The sequence below is a fragment of the Pseudorca crassidens genome, chromosome 20 (assembly GCF_039906515.1).
Source record: "Pseudorca crassidens isolate mPseCra1 chromosome 20, mPseCra1.hap1, whole genome shotgun sequence".
NCBI lineage: Eukaryota > Metazoa > Chordata > Mammalia > Artiodactyla > Delphinidae > Pseudorca > Pseudorca crassidens.
The window spans coordinates 10,103,546-10,124,120 of NC_090315.1; the positions used below are offsets into that span (position 1 = coordinate 10,103,546).

General features: G+C 49.9%; 1 protein-coding gene across 9 annotated transcripts in view; it reads left to right on the forward strand.

Moving 5' to 3' along the window:
• Positions 1 to 20,575, forward strand: part of ZC3H4 (zinc finger CCCH-type containing 4) — a 43,759-nt gene continuing 23,184 nt past the window's right edge. For 3 of the 9 annotated variants that reach the window (XM_067718762.1, XM_067718764.1, XM_067718770.1), the window contains exons 1-5: positions 1 to 121; positions 1,149 to 1,314; positions 17,068 to 17,287; positions 17,575 to 17,685; positions 19,899 to 20,121. In XM_067718762.1, coding sequence (XP_067574863.1) covers positions 1,154 to 1,314; positions 17,068 to 17,287; positions 17,575 to 17,685; positions 19,899 to 20,121 — 715 coding nt within the window. In that variant the 5' untranslated portion in view covers positions 1 to 121; positions 1,149 to 1,153. The other 6 variants (XM_067718763.1, XM_067718766.1, XM_067718765.1 and 3 more) reach the window with 6 other exon arrangements.

The window sequence follows — 20,575 nt, forward strand, 5'->3', positions numbered from 1 at the left end:
AAACCTACAACTCCAGGCACCCGGTCTCCAGCCTTCGGTTATTTTTTTCTCTCCATAGCCCGAATTCCTTCTTTCCCATTCTCCCACCTAAAACTTTCGACTCTTCCCGCCTTCCCTCAAGGTAGCAATTTTCGGTTCTCCCCGCTTGCTCTCGAGCGAATTCCTCAAAGTCTTTTACTCTCTTAATTAATCGCTTCACTAGCCCCACACTTCAGCTCTTTCCATCTAAATCCTATTACCGCCGCCGGGCGTCAGTCGGCTGTTTCCGCCTCCTGTCACCCACCCTAGACACCGCCTTCGCTTCTTTTCGGATCACCTCAGTTCCTTGTTTTTTCCCAGTCCCGATTCGCTTCGGCTATTTCCGGCTCCCCGGGGCCTCCCATTCTTTCTCTAGCCCCACCCCCGTTAACAACTTCGGCTCTTTCCGCCTCTCGCGATCTTCAGCTCAGCTCCTTCCGGCTTTTTCCGCCTTGCCTCGGCCTCACTCTCTCCCTTCGGCTCTTTCCGCGGCCCTTCGGGAGAGCAGTCTGTGCCTCTCTCCTCCACGTGACGCCGCCTCCGCCTCCCAGTTCCCCCTCCCACCTCGCCCTTCCTCCCGCCTCAGCCTCTTGGCACGTCCGGGCCCGAGCCGCCATTTTGTATGAATTTCTGACTGCGGCGGGGGCCGGGAAGCCGGGGCACCAAGGGCCGGCAGACAGACAGTCGGCCTGTCTCTGCGGCCCGTTTCCTTTTCCTAAATTACTTTTTTTTTTTTAATCGCCCTCGCTCGCTCTCCTCTTTTCCCTTTCCCCCTCGCTCCATTGCGCGCGGCCCGCGCTAATTACACCGAACTACCCACCAGTGTCCGTGTCCCCCGGGTCTCCCACTCCCGGGCCCGCAGCGGTGTGTGTGTGGGGGTGCTCTCGCCCCGATGAGGGCCCCGCGCCTGTGAGCGAGTGACCCCAGGGGCGGGCTGCGGAGAAAGCAGGCGGCGAGCGGCCCGCTGAGGCCTAGGCCGCGCGGCCTACGCGGAGGTCGGCGCAGAGGTGATTCCGACACTGAAAAAATATATACCCATTACTATCAGGAGCCCTCAGAGCTGAAGTGTGCCCCTCCCGCCACGCCCAAGCAGTCCTTTTTCGTGCATTAACATCCCCTCCCCCCCAAAGGAACTATGGAGGCCGCGCCCGGGACCCCCCCGCCGCCGCCATCAGAGTCGCTGCCGCCGCCATCGCCGCCACCGCCATCAACGCCTTCGCCTCCTCCGTGTTCCCCCGACGCCTGCCTGGCCACCCCGCACCTCCTCCACCACCGCCTCCCGCTCCCTGACGACAGGTCAGGCCCCCGGCCCGGCCGGGGCGGCGTCCCCGGGGGGAGGTTGAGGAGGAGGAGGAAGGGGGGCGGCCGCCATATTGGGCCGGGCCGCGGAGGAGGAGGAGGAGGAGGAGGAAGGGCGGGGTCGGTGGGTGTCTCTCGCTCGCTCGCTCTTTCTCACTTGCTTTCTCTCCCGGCCTCATGCGTTTCCCCCCCCTCGCGGCGCTCGCCCGCTCTCCCTCGCTCTCGCTCTGTCTTTTTTGGGCGCCATGCTGAGGGGAAGGTGAGGAGGCGCCCCCCGGACCCCCCGCGCCCGCCCTGGGGAGGGGGCGCCGGGGGCGGGGGGGCTTCGGAGGCCCACGGGGGTCCTGGCTGCCCGTGCTCCCGGAGCTGGCAGCCACGGGCCCGCCTGCCCGTCGCCTGGCTTCGGGGAAGGGAATGGGGGAGGGGCCCCCGGACCCTTTTGGGGGGGATCTCGAGCAACAGCCCCGCTCTTAGGGGTTTGGAGTCGGGGGGGTGGCTCCCAGAACCCGGCAGTATCCTTTCTCCTGGGGGAGGTGTGCCCTGCCCTACTTGGAGAGGTACCCTAGCTTTTGTAGGAGGCAGGAAGTGGGGGTTCGTTAATTTCTTTCTCCATCCTTACGGGGGGTCCTTTCGGTGGGGGCCTCTTGTACTTTTTTTTGGCGGGAGGTGTTTCCTAGCTATTCTCTAGGGGGCAAAACTGGGAGGATCTCTCGCCCCTTTGGAAGCCCCTGCCTCTTTTTGGGGAGAAGACCCTTCCCCATTCTTTCCTTAAAGGGAGGGGTCCTCCTGATTTTCGTAGGTAGGTGATGCGTTTATTGGCGGGGGTCGGGGGGGAAGCTGGTGAGGTTTGGTTTCCCTGCCTTGGAGAGGAGAGGAAGTTGGTCCCCTCTTTCTCGTGGGGTTCCCTCCTTTTTCGGGCTAAAATGGGGCGCCATCCCTTCCGGGAGAAAAAAAACGAGGTTTCCTTGTGCTTTGGCAAGGGGTGAAAGGCAGCGCCCCCCTCCCCTTTATTAAGTGCGAAATGGGCTCGCCCCATGCCCTTCTCTGGAGGGTGATAAAGGGGCCAGCCCGGCGCGTTTCAGCAAGAGGTTGGGGCCCCATTTACCCTGCGTCAGCAGAAGGTTGGGGTGCAGGGTTCGCCCACTTTTTTGGTGGGGCAGGGGAAGAGGTGGCTAGAGAGTGGATTTGGAAATCGTAGAAGGGTTTCAGCCGGCAGGAAAGTGAGTCTTGGAGGGAGTGGGGGTGGGGAGGGGAAGAGAAGGCGCTGGACAGATGGCTGCCCCGTCGCAGCCCGGGGCTGGGGAGTCGCAGAGGACCCTCCCTTAGACAGGGGTCTTAGCTAGGGCTTCCCATGCCAGGCACCACGGCCCCTTCTCCCCACTCCCACCTCCCCTTTTCCCTTTCTCCTTCACAGACCATACTTTGCCTTTTAAAAGAAATGCCACCCACATTCAGAGACACAAGTGCAGCAGTTTGGTGAGCTTTTACAAATTTTTTTTTTTGTTTTGTTCTGTTTTGTTCTAATTAAATGTATCGTCCTGGGAATCGCAGCCCATCGCAGCCTGACTCCAGTTCAAGGAAATAAACAGATTAGCAAAGGTCTGTTCGCTAAGCCCACGTTGGGCTTCCGGGCCCCCTCTTGGGGGCAGGTGCATTACTCAAAGGTGCTTACACGCTTTATTCGACCTCTAAGGAGTTCTCTTATGTCAGAAGTGTATGTCTTACAATGGGTTGGGATGGTAAGTAGCCTCTTTTATTGAGTAATTCAATTATCTCCCTCTTTTTGTCCCTTTCCTGCCTGCCTTCCTCCTCGCCTTTAGACCAAAGTGATGCTTGAGAGCGTGAATTTATATGTTCAAATCAGGATTCTAACCCTGTTGAGCCCTTTTAGACTTGCACATCCTTTTCGATGTTTAATTTTTAAAATTTGATGTACAGTTTTCTCAAAAAAGAAAGTGTATTACTGTAACATGACAAAAACCTCTGTAAAAGGCCCATATGTTTTCAAGCCCTTGGTATCCCTCTTGCCATTTCAGTCCATTGCTTTGTCTCCAGCCTTCATCTTTGAAGAAAGTGGATACTTCAAGTCCATTTGTAGGAGACGAGGTTACTGAATTTGGTTTATGATGCTTGCGTGCAAGTTAATGTTCTCCCTCCCCTCTGCCCCAGCCGCCCCAAAAAGATTGTGGTTCAAGTAGATCCAATTTTCTCATTTGACTCCGATGTCTCTTATGGTGATGGACGTTTAAATTAAGCAAGTCATTTGTAAAGTACTGTTTAAGCACCAAATCTGTAAAGTGTGTCAAGCCTCAGTTTCCTCTCCCCGTCTCCACTGTTCCTTTGTTCGAAAGCACATGCCTGACCGTGAAAAGTCGATGCAAACGTGTTACACGCCCAGCCATGGTGGAGAGAACACTTCCTCCGGCCCCCAGTCCCCCCTCTCCTACATGTACAAGGAAAAAAGAGCAACAGAAATGACTTGCAGAACCAAACACTACTTCTGATGTGTTTTACAAGCATAAGTTCTTCCGTTAAAAGACAAAACACGTTGAAGTTCCATTTTCCCTCTTGCCCACTTTTGGTCCCTGACATACTTTGTTAGAGAAAACTTTTTAACACACAGCCCTCTTCCCCTCCCAAGATCCTGTTTCCTTTTTTCCATTCTTAGGAGAAAAAAAATTCACCGACATTTAGATGAGGAAACATGTAAACTGCAATTCAGTGGGCCACTTGTTTTGTTCTTCCTCTCGGTATGTTCACAACTTAACTGCTGTGAAGATCTTAGGTATGTAAAATCATTTGTGGGAGGAAGAAGTGTCCACACAGTCCAGTATTCCTGCAAAACAATGTCTGAAGCACAAACTGAACACACTATCCAGTGCGCAGGGTCAGCCGAAAATGAATTGCATTTATTTGAAGTTTCCCATCCTTTGTAAAATTTCTCCTCCAGGAGCCAAGTGCAGAAACTGGATGCTAACAGATGAACCTTCCAAGTGACAAGGGCTACTAAGTGTAGAAGGATGCTTTTTTAACTTTACTTTTAAAGTGAAATGTTAAGGAAATTGCATTTCTTTTATAAGTGAAAATTTTAGCAGTCATTAATGTTAAAATATTTCCTCAAGCACTTAAAAACGCTCAGGCATATCAACACAAGGGTTTATTGTTTTTTCCTTCTCAAAGGAATCTCATCCATCAAATCCAAGAAGCCCCAGTAATTATGTCAAAGTATTTCAGTAGTCTTTGTTTTTGAAATGTGACAGTACTACCTTTTCCCCCTCAAACTGATGTACCAGTATTAGTTAAATTTCATATTAATGGATGTTGCAAAAAAAAAAAAAGGGTGTCACTCAGAATCCCTGATTTAACAGCAGCTCTTATACACTTGTAATCTTTAAAATTTTTATGTTCTTTGGGGAGAGCTTTAATCTGAAAGCAAATAAAAATCTCCCAGTAGAAAGAAAATTACTTGTGACCATGAAAACAGTTATTCTGGTCCTAAACCCCTTTATATTTTTTATTCCCCTCAAATTTGCTCTTCAAAAGAAAAAAAATGTGATTCCGCAAAAGGGCTTTCTAAATTCATCATCTGTACTATCTCCCAGATAGGGTTTCGATTTGCTCTGAAGGTTTAAATTTTTGATTCTTAACAAGCCGGAGTTTTCTTAAAGTAGAGCTAGCTATTTTAGAAAACCACTAGTATGGCTTTGCCTCAGCCAGGAAGGCTGATCCCAAGGGAAAGTTGTTTTGCACCTGAAGAAATGAAGGCTTTCCCAGCTGTTGACGGGCAAGTTAGAGATGAATGGTTGCTTCTGAGTTTGTGATTTCCCCTCCAGTTGAATGTAGACAGTTTCATATCGGGCTGGTTCAGTTATTTGTTGTTGAATAATGCCTCTACCTCCGCTCCTTTCTCTTAGATCTTTTCCCTTCCCTGATGTGCGAAAAATGGATGTCTCAGGGTTGCCTTACTTGTTGTTCACTTCTGTTACATTTTTGTGGTTATCAGGTTCCTAGAACCATCTTGTTGTGTAGGCCAGATCCAGTTACGATAAATAACCTCTATGGCGAAAATCACTAATGAAACTATTTCCAAGCCTCTGTGGGTAGCTTCAGGTCCAACCATATTCCAGAGAACCTAATTTTGGTCCCCGCAGACGATATTTTCTAGTACCAGAGTGACTGGTTCTGACCCAGCTTAGGAGGTTAGAAGAAAATAATTCAGAGCAAATAGGAAGTGAAGTGGCTGAGTTTCTAAATGAGCAAGGTGCTCACCTGTACCTTGGTAACATAACGACTGACATAATAGGAGAAAAAAAAGGATTGTTTCTGAGATTTCTGGCGGTTGGTATTTAATAAGCTGATTCCAAGATCCGTAGGAGCAGTCTGCTCATTGGTGGAGGGGATTCCTGTTAAATGGTTTGAGATCGGTTTCAGAGTTGGAACCTAATGGAAAGAGTGGAAAAGCTGCCTGTTTGGGTGGCATATAAAGTTCATTTGAGTAGGTTAAGGTAAACTGAGATTGTTTGGTATCATGGATTTGGCTTTCCAAATTTATCGGCTGAGTCTTTGCTGCAGGCCTCTTTTGCTTTTGATAGTTTATGAAGATGCAGTCTTGAAGACATTGTGCAAAGTTTTTTGCCTGGAGTTAGTAACAATAGGAGGTTGTGAGAGCAGTTCTTCAAATTTTTTTTTTAACTTATTTATTTTTGGCTGCCTTGGGTCTTTGTTGCTGCGCGTGGGCTTTCTTTAGTTGCGGTGAGCAGGGGCTACACTTTGTTGCAGTGCATGGGCTTCTCATTGCGGTGGCTTCTCTTGTTGCGGAGCATGGGCTCTAGGCATGTGGGCTTCAGTAGTTGTGGCTCACGGGCTCTAGAGCACAGGCTCAGTAGTTGTGGCCCACGGGCTTAGTTGCTCCGCGGCATGTGAGATCTTATCGGACTAGGGCTTGAACCCGTGTCCCCTGCGTTGGCAGACAGATCCTTAACCACTGAGCAACCAGGGAAGCCCATGAGGGCAGTTCTTAAAATACATTTCTGACCCTTAGTCAGTTGATGACCAAGATGAAGACATGGCCTCTTAGTTGGTGTAGATGTAGTTGCATCCTGCTTTGGGAATAATTTTTTTAGTAGTACATAGGTTTGCTCAGAGCATAGTTTGCTTCTGTTGGCCAAATTGCTCTGGGTAGAGAATCTTTCTTGTTTTTTTATTTTTGTTATTTTTCATCTGTGTGAACTGGTGACTCAGCTCGCTATTTGTAAGGCAAGTGGTGACATCTTTTGAACGTTGGAGGTGGCAGCAGGATATGAAGGAACAGCGTGGGTTTGGAGGCAGATGAGATTGTGTTCAGTGTGCAGTGGCCACCGAGGATAAGGCCCTCCTCTCGGGGCATTGCGGTCAAATGGGCATATGCAGAACACCCACACAATGCCTGGCATTCAGAGAATCTTGGTTTCTTTATCTTCCTGCTGTCCCTACTAGAGAAAAACTCTAAACAGAATTTACAGTCTGGTGTATAAACAGAGGTAAGAATAACATCTGTGTTTTTGAAGGAAGTCAGTTTATCTTTCACTTCTTGGGTTTCTGGTCAGCAGTTTAATTGCAAGGAGCTGATTGGGGTTTCAACTAAGTGGAAGCCATCTTAAGGCATTTCTTGCTGGCTCAGTGTCCTTATTATACGATGCTGCAACAGTCATGCTTTCTTGAGCTGTTGGCTACCTTCCCCTGCTCATCTTTTGCAATCAGAGTCTGAGTCAGGGCTACGGCCTTGGTAGGCCTCCTGAGACCAGGGAAACCAGGGCTCTAGCACCTCACCCACTGCTAACCAGTCACGTCCCCTTAAGTAAGTCCTTTACCCTCACCAGAGTCCGAGAGAACACGGTCTGTCCCAGCTCCAAGATTCTCCCACCCCTTGGTGATTTGGCTGCGTCAGTTAAGGTTTTGTTCATTCAGCAGCCAGGCTTGTCTCGTGCTTTTCTTGGAGCCGAACAGTTTTCGGAGTGTTCAAGGAGCCTTCTCTCCTCGGGACTTCATTTAGAGTTGGGCAGAAGTTGGTACTGCCTTTACCCGGCCTCATGTTACCTTCCCGTATCTGCCCTGCCTTCTGCCGCTTCTGGCAACAGTGAGGCATGGTTGCTGCTACTGCAGCTCCTGGTACCCAGCTGCAGAGTAGATGCCTTGAAAATGAATTGTAAGGGTAGGCTAAGTGGCTAGATCCCAGGAAGAGCCGTTAGAGAAACCTTGGCTCAGCAGCTTAGCTGAATTCCAGGCTGGATCCCTTGTCCCTGTTGAGTGATCCCAGAAAACCCTACACTTCAGAGCCATAAAGCTTAATAGAGCCTGGATGCTGCCTGCTCCTTCCACACCAGGCAGGCCCAGTTCTGGTAGAGAGATGGTGGGGAGTGGTGGCTGGCTGTGGACGTGGGTGTCAGGCAGACTGGATGTGCCGCAAGGGTTACTCATCTCTTAGGTCAGTCTCCTGGCCTTCCCAAAGGTGTGACCTCTTGGGCATTGTCATGTGAAGGTCAAAGATTACCTGCCCCAGGGGCCGTCTGAGTGCTTTTCATGCATTAGCTCACCTTAGTCCTGCTGAGAAACTGAAACAGAGGTGAAGTCACTTGTTGAAGGTCACAGGGCTGTTGGGTGTGGAGGCAGTTAGAACCCAGCCAGCCTGTACCCAGCCCTGAGGTCTATACCCAGAGGCCGTCCTGGGTCTGGCACAATCTCTCTCAAACTGCAGCATGCAGGCATTAGTGGATATAAGGTCCATTTATTGATTTGCCTCCTGTATGTAGAAAACAAATGGAGGAGGGTAGAAAAAGCAGAGTACCGCAGAGGTTAAGTGTGGCTTTGTGAAAGTTTATAAGCTGAGTTTTATCGGAACTTTCGTTTAGCTTGTCTGCGGCTACTTTTGTGCTAAACAGCAGAGTTGACTAAGTGGGACAGAGACTGTGTGGCCCGCACGGCCTGAAGTGTTTTTTGCTGCCCTTTGCGCTGGTCTTGTGGGCCTAGTGCCTGGAGGGTGTACACAGCAGCCACCATCGTTTATCTTTGTTGTGGTGGTGGAGGTGTTGGGGGCAATGGGAGGGGACTTTAAAGTTGTCCCCAGAGAGGGGGGCTGTGCTACTACTGCCCCTCCATGACTTGTTGAGGTTCCATCATCCCTATGTTCCACTCCTTCCAGTGGATGTAGAGGCCCACACCCAGTCTTTTGAACCTTTAAATTGGAGGGATGTGCATTCATTAGAAGGAACTGAAGACCTCTTGAAGCCCGGTGAGGAAATGGATGGCAGCTAACACATCCCTTCTATGGCCCGACCCAAGGGAGCTGGGCCCAGACGTGAGTGTCAGTTGGCTAAACCTCCACTGCAGGTGGCTTGGATTATTGCCCTCCTCATTTTCCTAACACACACCAGGGCTTAGGTTTCCTTGGGACTCCAGGCCCTGCCATTGCACGGGGCACCAGAGCAGTCCCCGGAAGCACAGCCTTTCAGCGACAGAGGCAGCCCCTGGCTGCAGCCCTGAGGTTGCTGACTGGCAGCCACGTTCATCTGCTCAGTTGGTGCATCAGTCACATAGGGGCTCTTGTCATTTATCCTCTGGTCTATCAGGAAGCCCTCGATAAACACCTTGGTGAATGAGTTTGTGACCAAAGACAACCCCTCAGTGACCTATTTTAGAGTTTTAAGTGATCCAGGTTGCTGCCTGGGAAATGGTCCAATGTCTTTGTTGATGAAATTGACAAAGAGGGTGTGGATGGCTGAGATTGATGCCTGTTTGTGTAGACCATATCCCAAGCACCCTCCCAGTCTATACCTGGCCCTGTGCTGGGCCCTTGGAAACTCAGGGATGAGTGCCAGCCTCTTTCTTCTCCACCCTCCAGGAGCCCACCGTTGACTGGAATATTTGTATACAGATAATTGCATATATGAACAAGAAATCTTTGCGTCCTAGGCCAGGTCTCTTTTAAGAGGAAAATGTTAATATTTTGTCTTGGCTGAATGGAACCAAATTGATTCCCCTGAAAAAATTATAAACAAGAAGTCTTAGTTCACAAGTTTCATGGTTCGATTTTCCTTTCTGGAATAATAAAAATCGTCTCTCTTTGGATGAGAACCAGCATCTTTCCAGCTTTAAGCAATCCAAAGCGTGGCTGGCCTGAGAAGGAGGTTAGGAAATTCTTTGTTGCTGCGAAGCAGATTTCAGAGGTTCATCTGACAGGAAAAACTTGGATCAGAGAGATGCCTCTATCAAGAACACGAGCTGTTTTCAGGGCGAGTGGGAGTAGGAGAATAGCTATTTGAGCAAAGAAAAGGACACTTTTGACTCAGAGATTCGTCTAGCAAGCTGGGTTTTTCTTGGTCAGCTTGTTTTAAACTCTACAGAAATGTTCTGCCTAAGAGGTTTGTGTGCTTGGACGAACCCCAGTGTGGATGCCACACACTTGGGTGTGTAGCGATTCTTCTAGCGTTAGAGGACTTTGGAATTTTCCTCCCTTGGATTCATGTTGCTTTCTGTCCCTCTTGGGATAAGTCCTATTTGTTTTTTTGCTATAGGATTCCTTGGACCTTTGTAGGCACCTCTTTTTTTTTTTTTTAAGACACTATTTATTTACTTATTTTGTCTGCGTTGGGTTTTCATTGCTGGGCACGGGCTTTCTCTAGTTGCGGGGAGCGGGGTTACTCTTCGTTGTGGTGCGCAGGCTTCTCACTGCAGTGGCTTCTCTTGTTGCAGAGCAGGTGCACAGGCTTCAGTAGTTGTGGCACGCAAGCTCAGTAGTTGTGGCTCGCGGGCTCTAGAGCGTAGGCTCAGTAGTTGTGGCGCACGGGCATAGTTGTGGGATCCCACGGGCATGTGGGATCTTCCCGGCAGGGCTCAAACCTGTGTCCCCTGCATTGGCAGGCGGATTCTTAACCACTGCACCACCAGGGAAGTCCCTTCTGGGCACCTCTTATTCCCTAAACTATCCAGATGTCTTTGGGTCATATTTTTGAATGTCCCAATTCCATTCATTTGATGTTGGATGGCCTGGATTGGCTTTGTGTCTTTGCATGTTGATAGTTTTTACTCCTAAGCAGTTATTCTGGGCCAGGTTGGTGCTAAACACTTGATTTACATGGTCTCAGGGAATTCTTTCTAGGAGGATATATATCCATCCTGGAGGTTCCTTTACTGCCTTCACTTCACAATTGAAACAGGGCACAGAGTGTATAAGGAGCTTGCCCAGTGTCTTAGTATTAACTTTGGCATTTTTGCAGTACTGTTTCATTTAATCTCTTTTCTGTACGTGTGTCTTATTTTTTTCCAACTCAAGTATAAATTTCAGGGTGAGAGTTGTTTTGTTTGTTGGCCTGTTTAGTAAATTATTCTTTTTTGGATAATTTCTAATTGTCTCAAGGGTTGAGGTTAAGAGCTGGACCTGGAGTCAGAAAGTCCTGGACTCTGGTTCCAGTTCTGCTTTTTCCTGCTGTGACCCTGTGGGCATATTTCTTCCCATCTTTGAGCCTCAGTTTATTTGTCTATAAAATGGGGATACTAATGAATTGCTACTGCATACGTTTGTTAATGCATTTCAGTGACAGATGTGCAGAAGTGGAGAGCACAGCAGTGTGGTGCCTGGAATGGAAGTTGCTGCTACAGGATGTTAGTAGTGAATATTTTCTATGGCTCTTGGATTTTATAAGACCCTGGGGTGCCCAGGAAGGTTTTGTAGTTGAGGAAACCACAGCAGAGATGTGAGGGCTGGTGGAGGCCCCCACCTTGAACTCCAACTCTTTGCTAGGGAAATTAACTTTTTGAGGACCTTGATGAGCTCTCTTCACTTTACTGAGAGGTTGTCCCCACCCAGGGCATCTTTTTTATTTTTTAACTTTTTCTTAGGGAAATTTTCTAACATATTTAAGAGAAGAGAAAATAGTGTCATAGATTGCCTTATACCCATCACCAGTTTCAACAGTTATACACGTTTTGTGAATTTTGGTTCATCTCGCTACCTCCCCCCATCCCCCTTGAGTATTTTAAAGCACATCCCAGACCTCATCTCATTTCACCCATACATTCTTCAGTATGAATCTTTAACTTAATTTTTTTTAACATAACCACAAAACCATAATCATGCCTAACAAAATTAACAATAATTACTTAGTATCTCAAATATCCAGTCCGGGTTCAGATTTCTCCAATTTCCCCCACATTGACTCTGGCAGTAGGTGTATTCATGTCAGGGTCCTGGCACTGGACAGGCTGTCTTGCTTCTGTTGAAGTGAGGGGGTCGGGCTGCGGCTTGGGCTTCTCCTGTGGTTGGTTTGTGCTTGCTGCTCGGGTGGTGTCTGTGATGTGGGCATGTTGCCATGGAAATGCTGTGATGTCACTGAGCCAGTTATGACCACACCTGAGAATGTTGAGGGGGAGGGAGACACAGTGCTTCTTTGCTCTTGATCTGTGGTTGAAGAACCTGGGTGTAATTACACCGAAAAACATGTGCAAGACCCAGGAAATTTCAAGAATTTCCTGCCTCTAAAAAATCCCTCAATGAGGTTCCCCCCGTGAGTGCTTCACCACGGCCTAAATCGAGGGAAGGTCTCAGGGGCCTTCCTCAGGCATGAGCCCTGAGCCAGTTTTGTAAGGCAAAGGCTCCGTGCCTTCACTCCTAGTAAATGACTGTCCTGCAGGGTTGGATTTGGGGATCCTGGACTTCTGCATTTAGGCCTGTTGTTTAACATGTGAAGAGGCGGAGCCTCCTTGTAATTTTTGTAATCTTGTTCCTAATTAATGGGTCATTCAGAGCCTACCCAGGCAATTTGTTGAGAGTTTGGGCAGTTAATGATCATAACCCTGACCTTCACATTAACCTAGCCGCCTCTTGTCAAGGGCTCTCATGATCTTGAGGTAACTGCCACTGCTCCCATGGGTTTTCATCTTTTTTGTTTCTTGCCTGTCTCTCCTCTTTCTCTCTCTTTTTTCTTTTGTAAATCAGGTAGATCCATAAACCCAGGCCCCTTTCAGCTTCCATCCAACTCTCCTCTAGAGGATTTCTGTGTTGCCAAACTTCATTTTTGTAAGGGACCTTTCTCCCTTTTTCCCGGGGCTCAGCTCTCGCTGTGCCTTTTCCTCCTGGTCAGCCACTTGGTTACTTTCTCACACCACTTAGATGAGAGCTGAGGAAGGGGAGATGTCGATTTGTCAGTTTCGTCAGCAGGGTTTATTTGCAGAGGATGGTGGCACAGACGGGCCAAGAAAAGTGAGAACTTGTTGGCCAGCAGTTAGCAGTGGTTCCCGAGGGGAGTTGGCTGTAGCTTCTCCATAGAAGAAAATGCTTCCCAGTAAGCACTGCAGCTGGTTTAGGATTATCCATGTGGAGGTATGCTCATGCTAGCTGGTTCTTAATACCAATAGCTGTTACTTGTCTGGTACTTACTTTGTGCCTGCCCCCCATGTCAAGGGTTTTATCTGTGTTATCTCGTTTAACCCTCACAACCCCTTGAGGTAGGTACTACACTCATCCCGTTCTGCAGATGAGAAAACCGAGGCTCAGGTTACGTACCAAGAGCACGCGCTAGGGAAGACGCAGAGCTGGTTGAGTTACTTGGTCTGCAAAAGGAAGCAGGATGCCCAAATCTGTAGGCTGGTGGGTGGGCCCAGCCTCCTTTGAAGCATGATGTTTCTTTCCAGTACTGTTTTTGCCAAGCCCATGGTATGTGATGAACCTGACACACTTCTGTGCCCTGTGGAGTTGGCCCGTAGGCATTCCTTAGAATGGGCACCCTGATCTCTTCTTTGACCCAGAAGGAGGAGTTGGCCATCACCAGCTCTGCAAGTGGAAACTTAAATGCCCTGGATGCTTAGTCTAGGAGGCACAAGGCAGAACTGAGCCTCAGCAAGGCATTGGCCTTTTCCTGTTTCCTCCCGGGCATCCATTCCAAGTTGGTCGCCCAGCATGGTTGGTTTCTAGTTCCTGATGTCTCTGGCGGGCCAGCCCTGGTGCAGGCATCCCAGCACGTTGCCAGTCCAGGCTCTGGGAATTTTTTTTTTTTTTCATTTTAACATTTTTATTGGAGTATAATTGCTTTACAATGGTATGTTAGTTTCAGCTTCACAACAAAATGAATCAGTTATATATATATACATATGTTCCCATATCTCTTCCCGCTTGCGTCTCCCTCCCTCCCACCCTCCCTATTCCACCCCTCCAGGCGGTCACAAAGCACCGAGCTGATCTCCCTGTGCTATGCGGCTGCTTCCCACTACAGGCTCTGGGAATTAAGTGGTCTCTGCCCAGGCCGATGCTTCAGGGTTTCTCCTACATGCTTGTCTCAAGAAGGTTTGGCATGTCTAGATTGAAATGATTAGCGCAGTGGGGCTTCCCCCACTTTTCTTGGGGAATCATGTCGCAGTCTATTCAGCATGCTCCCTCGGTATTTAATCCCACTCTGACATGGCTTTTGCTGGCAGTCTGTTCAGTGGCACCACTTAACCCCGGTTGCTATTTTATGGAGGCAGCCTTTGTGCGGTTGTGTCAGTGGCCCACAGGATTCCTGCCTCTATCCCAGTTGGCTTGATTTTCTTTCTTTCTTTTTTTTCTTCTGGTAAACAGAGTCTGAAGAAAATAGGCCCTGTATTCATGCAGGACATTTAGCTTGGAATCTCCAGCGTTATCAAGGGGAAACCCCCTCAGGTGACCAGAGGTGGGCCCAGGGCTCAGAAGAGTTGGAGAGCATGGTGGGCCAGATGGTGGTGAGGATGCGCAGTGGGCAGTCAAGTGTCATCATCCCTGCGTCTCCTCTGGTATCCCATTCCCCTTCAGAAATCACCAGGGATTTTTTTTTCTTTTTTTCTTTTTTTTGCGGTACGCGGGCCTCTCACTGTTGTGGCCTCTCCTGTTGCGGAGCACAGGCTCCGGACGCGCAGGCTTAGCGGCCATGGCTCACGGGCCCAGCCAGTCCGCGGCATGTGGGATCTTCCCGGACCGGGGAATGAACCTGCGTCCCTTGCATCGGCAGGCGGACTCTCAACCACTGCGCCCCCAGGGAAGCCCCTACCAGGGATTTTTTGATGCTGTTTATTTTGCAGCTGCTCCCAACTCCAGGGGAACAAAGTTTCAAGTATTCACTACCCGGTTTGTAAAAAGTTGTAGATTCTCACTGAGCCCACATCTGCCTGGGGCTGTTAATATAGATAATGCAGAGAATTCCTCTTTGGCTAAAAGTCTTTGAAGGGTGGTTTTGGATGCTGTACCTCCTTGCCTTTGGAATGAAAAGGCATTCTTCTGGAGCCATTCTTAAGGATGGTTGAAGCTCTTGGAGTTGCTTGTATGCTCTTTTGTTCCCCCCTCCCGCGAGTGTTAGCAGTGATATGTAGCAGCAGGACAGGGGTGGAGGCCTCAGCTGACCCTGGGCAAGACCTTTGCTGGCCGTGCCATGGCATCCTTGCCCGTGAACGTAGAGGTGGAGGAGTGTTTGTGGGTGCCAGCCTCTCTGGCTCAGCTGCCCCGGCCCTGTATCACAGACACTGCCCTGTGGCCTGGGTTTCTTGTAATCTGTATCTTTTCCTGCAAGGACAATGCAGAACAGGAGGTGCTCAAGGACCCGGCACAGAGAAGATGCTCAGAAATGTTTGTGGCATCAAGTAGGCGGTCGATGAGTGGGCTCCCCCTTCCCTTTCCATCCTCAGCAATTGAGGAAGAATGGCGAGCTTAGAGCCAGTTTCTGGCTTTTTCGTGTCCCCCCGTCTATCTGACCTCGACATATCCTTTCACCTGCTATCCCTTTAAGTTCCTCCTGTTTGAAAATGAGGTGGTTGATGGTGCCCCGCTGTCCCTTTCACTCTGACACGCCTCTTCTGGTTCCAGGAGGGTCTTTTGCCCTTTGCGATCTTGGGCTTTCTTCTCATCCGGGCTTCTGGGCCCCCAGGCAGTTTCTGTCTTCCTGGGTTCCCTTCATCCCTGCCCTGGGATTCTGGGTACTTTCAGCTTTTTCCTTTCCGGACTAAAGTGTGGAGAGTGATGCTTTTGTTTAGCTTTTCTTCATAGACCCCAACCCCTTCCTCTCCGGTCTGTCGCTGGGCCTTCCCTAGTTCCATAGCGTCTGTCTAGTCTGTCTGTCCCTGTATTTCTCCTGAGGTGTGGCGACCTGGCCCGCCCAGCAGTGTTCCCAGCAGGGAACAGTCTATTCAGCCTGCTCGGCTTGGTATGAAAAGGCCCAGGCGTCGGCAGCAGCAGGTTTGCCCTGCCCATTAGTAACAGCTTCCCCCTGTTTGGTGAGCTTGCCAAAACCAGTTTCCCCAGTTAGGTGGCGCTTTTACTGCGGACAAGGCCATTCTGGCAGAGTTGCCTCATCCCATGAGAGCTTTGCTCCCACGAGAGCGGCTCCTGGTGTGGGCCACACCCAAGCCAGAAGGTGCCTCATTTGTCAGGAATGCCGCCTCCTGCCTCCACCACAGTTGACTCGGCATCTTCCCTCTGGGCTGGCCCACGACAGCCTGGCGGTTCCAGGGGAACAGCACGAGGCACCCATCGGTCACCTCTCTGTATTGTTTCCTTTGAAACGTCGGGAGGAGTTTTGGTCCTGCATTCTGTGTTTGAGAGCTGCCCTTGACCTCTGCCAGGGTAACCGTGGGGCTGTACCATTTGGGTTTGAAGCTGCCCCGACCCCTTTGAATTGGGAGTGAGAGTTAATGGAAGAGTCCCCTTGGTGGGGAGCAGCGTGGAGGCACACAAAGGGAGCAGTGCGAGGGAAAGGGCCGTGGAGGATCCTCAGAGAGGTCGGCAGTTGTTTCTCCACAAAGCCTGTTAGAACCTTCAGGGCTCCAGGGGCCGGGCTCGCCTGATGAGCTTGTTCCCATGCTGACCGGCTCCCATCTGAACGGCCGAGGCCTTTTTGGCCTAGATTAGTTCTCTCTGTGGTTAGCCTTTTAGGTCCTGGGTTCATTATGTTACTCTTTATCTTCTTCACATTCTCTTTGTGGGTCTTAGTTAGTGGAGAAGGAAGGAGTTTTTTATGCTCTCACACATACTTTGCCGTCGTCATGCATGAGGAACTTGAGGAGCTTTTGACATTTTTTACATTTGTTTATTTTTTTAAAGCAACTCCTGCACTTGTGAGAACTGTGTCTGTGGGTTTGGCTCAAAAACGGGATTATTTTTCCAGCTGCTCCTTTCTTAATCCCCCCCCCACCCCCCACCCTGTACATACTTTGATGTTCAGAACGTCCTGTCAGCAGCATCTGTCACATGTGGAGAGTGCTTTTGTTTTGTAAAGTAAGGGAGATTGGGGTGACGTGGGGGATTTGGCAGAGTCAGGAAGTCGTAGGACAGGGAGCCAGAAGGGATACCCGGAGGTGAGGCAAGTCAGGTGGGAAGCAAGGGGGCCAACAGCAGGTGGGGGTGAGCCCTCGTGTGGTCGTGTCAGGAGGGGCCTGGGACCCTTCCCCTCTCTCCACCTGCTTAGCTCCCTGCCTCTGGCCCAGAGCCGTGGAGCTGGCAGAGCAGTCAGGCCTCGAAACCCAGGGACCGGAGCCTGTTTGCTCGTGGCAGCACCTCTGGCATCCACGGCGCCCCCGCCCCCAGCCGGGACAGACAGAGCCGATGCCGCCCTTTGGGGGAGATACGGGATGGGACGGGGAGCGGCCCCCGCCCTGTCTCCCCGGGCCTCTCGCCCTCAGCGCTGGGCCCCGCGTTCCCATCGCCCTGGGCCAGCCCACAGCCCCCGCGGCTCTCCCCTCAAACCCCGTGCTCACGTCGGCTTTGGGGTTGGTTCATAGGGAAGATGGTGAGTTGGAAGAAGGCGAACTGGAGGATGACGGGGCCGAGGAGACCCAGGACGCCTCCGGAGGCCCCGAGAGGAGCCGGAAGGAGAAGGGGGAGAAGCACCACAGCGACTCAGATGAGGAGAAGTCTCACCGGAGGCTGAAGCGGAAACGCAAGAAAGAGCGGGAAAAGGAGAAGAGGAGATCCAAGAAGAGGCGGAAATCCAAGCACAAAGTAGGTCCTGGCGGATGTGCTGGGCCTCCTGGCGCTGGGCCCAGCCGAGCGCCCCAGGGGCCGAGCTCATCTTGTCAGGCCAGAGGGCACTCTTAATCGGGCTGTTTTTCCTTTCCCCAAATTGGATAAAGACCTTTTCTAAAAGAGTTGGTAGCTCATGCTCCATTGCTGCTAGATGCCCCTAGGTGAGGCGTTTTGCAAGGAGCCCTACCGGCACATTCCAGCAGTGACTGTGCAGGTGGCCAGCCCTCCACAGAAGCTCTAATCCTCTGCCCCTGTCCTTGCAGCGCCACGCTTCTTCCAGCGATGACTTCTCTGACTTCTCAGATGACTCGGATTTCAGCCCCAGCGAGAAGGGGCACCGCAAGTACAGAGAGTACAGCCCCCCCTATGCGCCGGTGAGTGACTGCTGGTCAGGGACCCCCATGGGGCTTGGAGCTGGGGGTAATGAAATCGCCCATGTTTCCTGAACACTGGCTGTGTGCTGGGCATTCTTACGTGGCACTTTACACGGATTTTAATTCTGCAAGATTAGGTATTGTTTTTATCCCCGCTTTATAGGTGAGGACACTGAGACTTCGAGAACTTCAGCCAGGTTGCACGGCTCTGAAGTACAGGAGCTGGGGTTGAGCCCAGTCAGTGGCTGATTGCCATACTTCTGTATGCCACCTTTTCCCATGGCCTTGGCAGGGCTCGTCATATCCCCTGTCCCCAAGAAAGATGATGATTTGTCCCTGTGAGAGCTGACTTTTCCACTGTTCAGCAGTGTCCTTTTGTGGAAAGTTGGCAAGAGAATGAAATGGTTATGGGAGTAAATCATCTCGGTTGTTGTGGGGTCAGAAGTAATATATCACTGAGCTTAAGCATAAATTTAAATTATTTGTCCGGTTTGTATATTTTTTTATTTTCCTCAGGCAAAACCAGTAAGAAGTAAATCAACATAGATTTTCAAATTTTGATAAAAAGTATTTTTAAAGTTAGTAGTTCTTAAAGGTATCCTGTAACTCAGCATCATCCATCATAACAGATAAGTTATTGTAAGGAATAAGAGTTGACATTGATCTACTAATGTAGATTCAGGCTTTAAACCTGAGGGCAGCAGGGAATGGAGAGAACAGCACCAGCTTTGATTGGGAACTAGGGGTTGAGGCATTTTAAGATCTGCTAAAGTGGCACTTCCCTCGTGGTCCAGTGGTTAAGAATCCACCCTCCAATGCAGGGGACACGGGTTCGATCCCTGGTCGGGGAACTAAGATCCCACGTGCCATGGGGCAACTAAGCCTGCGCACCGCAACAAAAACCCAACGCAGCCAAAAAAAAAAAAAGGATCTGCTAAAGTAGTTGTACACATCTCCATGTTTTATGTTTTCTTTTTTTTTATAATGAGTGTGGATTTTTTAAATGAATAGACTTTATCTTTAGAGCAGTTTTATTTTTTAAATTTTATTGAATATAGTGAATTTTCAGTGTTGTGCTAATTTCTTCTGTACAGCAAGGTGACTCAGTTATATGTACACGTATTCTTTCATATTCTTTTCCATTGTGGTTTGTCACAGGATATTGAATATAGTTCCCTGTGCTATGCAGTAGGACCCTGTTGTTTTTAGAGCAGTTTTAGGTTTGGAGAAAATGGAGCAGGTAGTCCAGTTCCCTGCCCACCCCACCCCACCCAGTTCCCCAGTTTTTAATGTCTTGCATTAGTGTGGCACGTTTGTTGTAATTGTTTAGCCAGCGTTGGCACGTATTTGATTAGAGTCCATAGTTTACATTAGGGTCCCCCTTTGTGTTTTACAGTTCTTTGGGTTTTGACAAATGCATCTTGTTATATATGCACCATACACTATCATATAAAATAGTTTCAATTCCCTAAAAGTCCTCTTTTCTTTACCTACTCATCAGTCCCTCCCCCCAAGCCCCTCGCAACCACCAGTCTTTTTACTGTCTCTGTGGTTTTGCCTGTTCCAGAATGTCATTTAATTGGACTCATATGTAGCTTTTCCGGATTGTCTTCTTTGACTTAACGATATTCGTTTATACAGTCCCTCCATGTCTTTCTTATTTCTTTTAATTGTTGAATACTCCATTGTCTGAATGTACCAGTTTGTTTATCCATTTACCTATTGAAGGACATCTTGGTGTCTTCCATTTGTGCATGTATGTGTATTTTTGAACTTCATCCAGTATCTCTTGGAACTAGCACACTTTGGAAAGCATCATTTTAAGTGGTTTTCTAGTTTGGTTGCCAAATAGTCATTAATTGAATTCTAAGGCCCCAGAAAAATGTTGACTGAGGAGCACCCCTCTTGCCAATCAGGCCTCCTCCCCAAATGAGATTGTTCTATCTACCTGGGAAATACACCCTTCTTTTCCCTCTCCAGTAATTCAGGGGTCGTGGGGCCTGTGTTTCTCAATTGTCTTTAAAGCTGTGGCTCTTTCTGAAGAACAGAAACATCTGGGCCAACAGCCCAGATCTCATTCAGGTGGCTGGGGGCTAGCGTCTCACCCCAGGGACAGCAGAGACACCCAGACAGCTGTGCCAGTTCAGGGAATAGTGGGGATCTTGGTCTGAATCCGAGGCCCCAGGGCCAGCTCACTGTCCTCTCCCCATCAGTCCCACCAGCAGTATCCCCCGTCGCACACCACACCCCTGCCCAAGAAGGCCTACTCCAAGATGGACAGCAAGGGTTACGGCATGTACGAAGACTATGAGAACGAGCAATACGGGGAGTACGAGGGTGATGAGGAGGAGGACATGGGCAAGGACGACTACGACGACTTCACCAAAGAGCTGAACCAGTACCGGCGGGCCAAGGAGGGCAGCAGCCGGGGCCGAGGTGAGACGCGCAGCTTCTCCCCGAAGTTGTCGGAGCAGGCCCGGGGCTGGGGGTTGGGCGCTCAGTGCAGAGCCAGACAGACCTCATGGGCCACGTGCTCATGGAGCGTCAAGTCTGGGAGAAGAGATGTGCAGTCATGCAGGGCTGAGATAAGCATAGAAGGAGACAGGCAGGGAGCTCTACCCCAAGCACAGGGGACCGGAGTTCTGCCACGTGAGAAGAGGGTCCAGTGCTGAAGCCGTGGTTGGGATGGAGCCAGACTGGCGTGAGGCAAGGAGAAGACTGCTGTGGCTCAAGGTGGTGGTGGTGGTGGTTTTTTGTTTGTTTTTTTTTTTTGGCCACACCCCGCGCCGAGTCCTAACCACTGGACCGCCAGGGAAGTCCCTGAAGGGTTTTTTAAATTCACTTCCTGGTCAGCTATGAAGAGATATAGAAGGGACAGCTCTCACCCCTG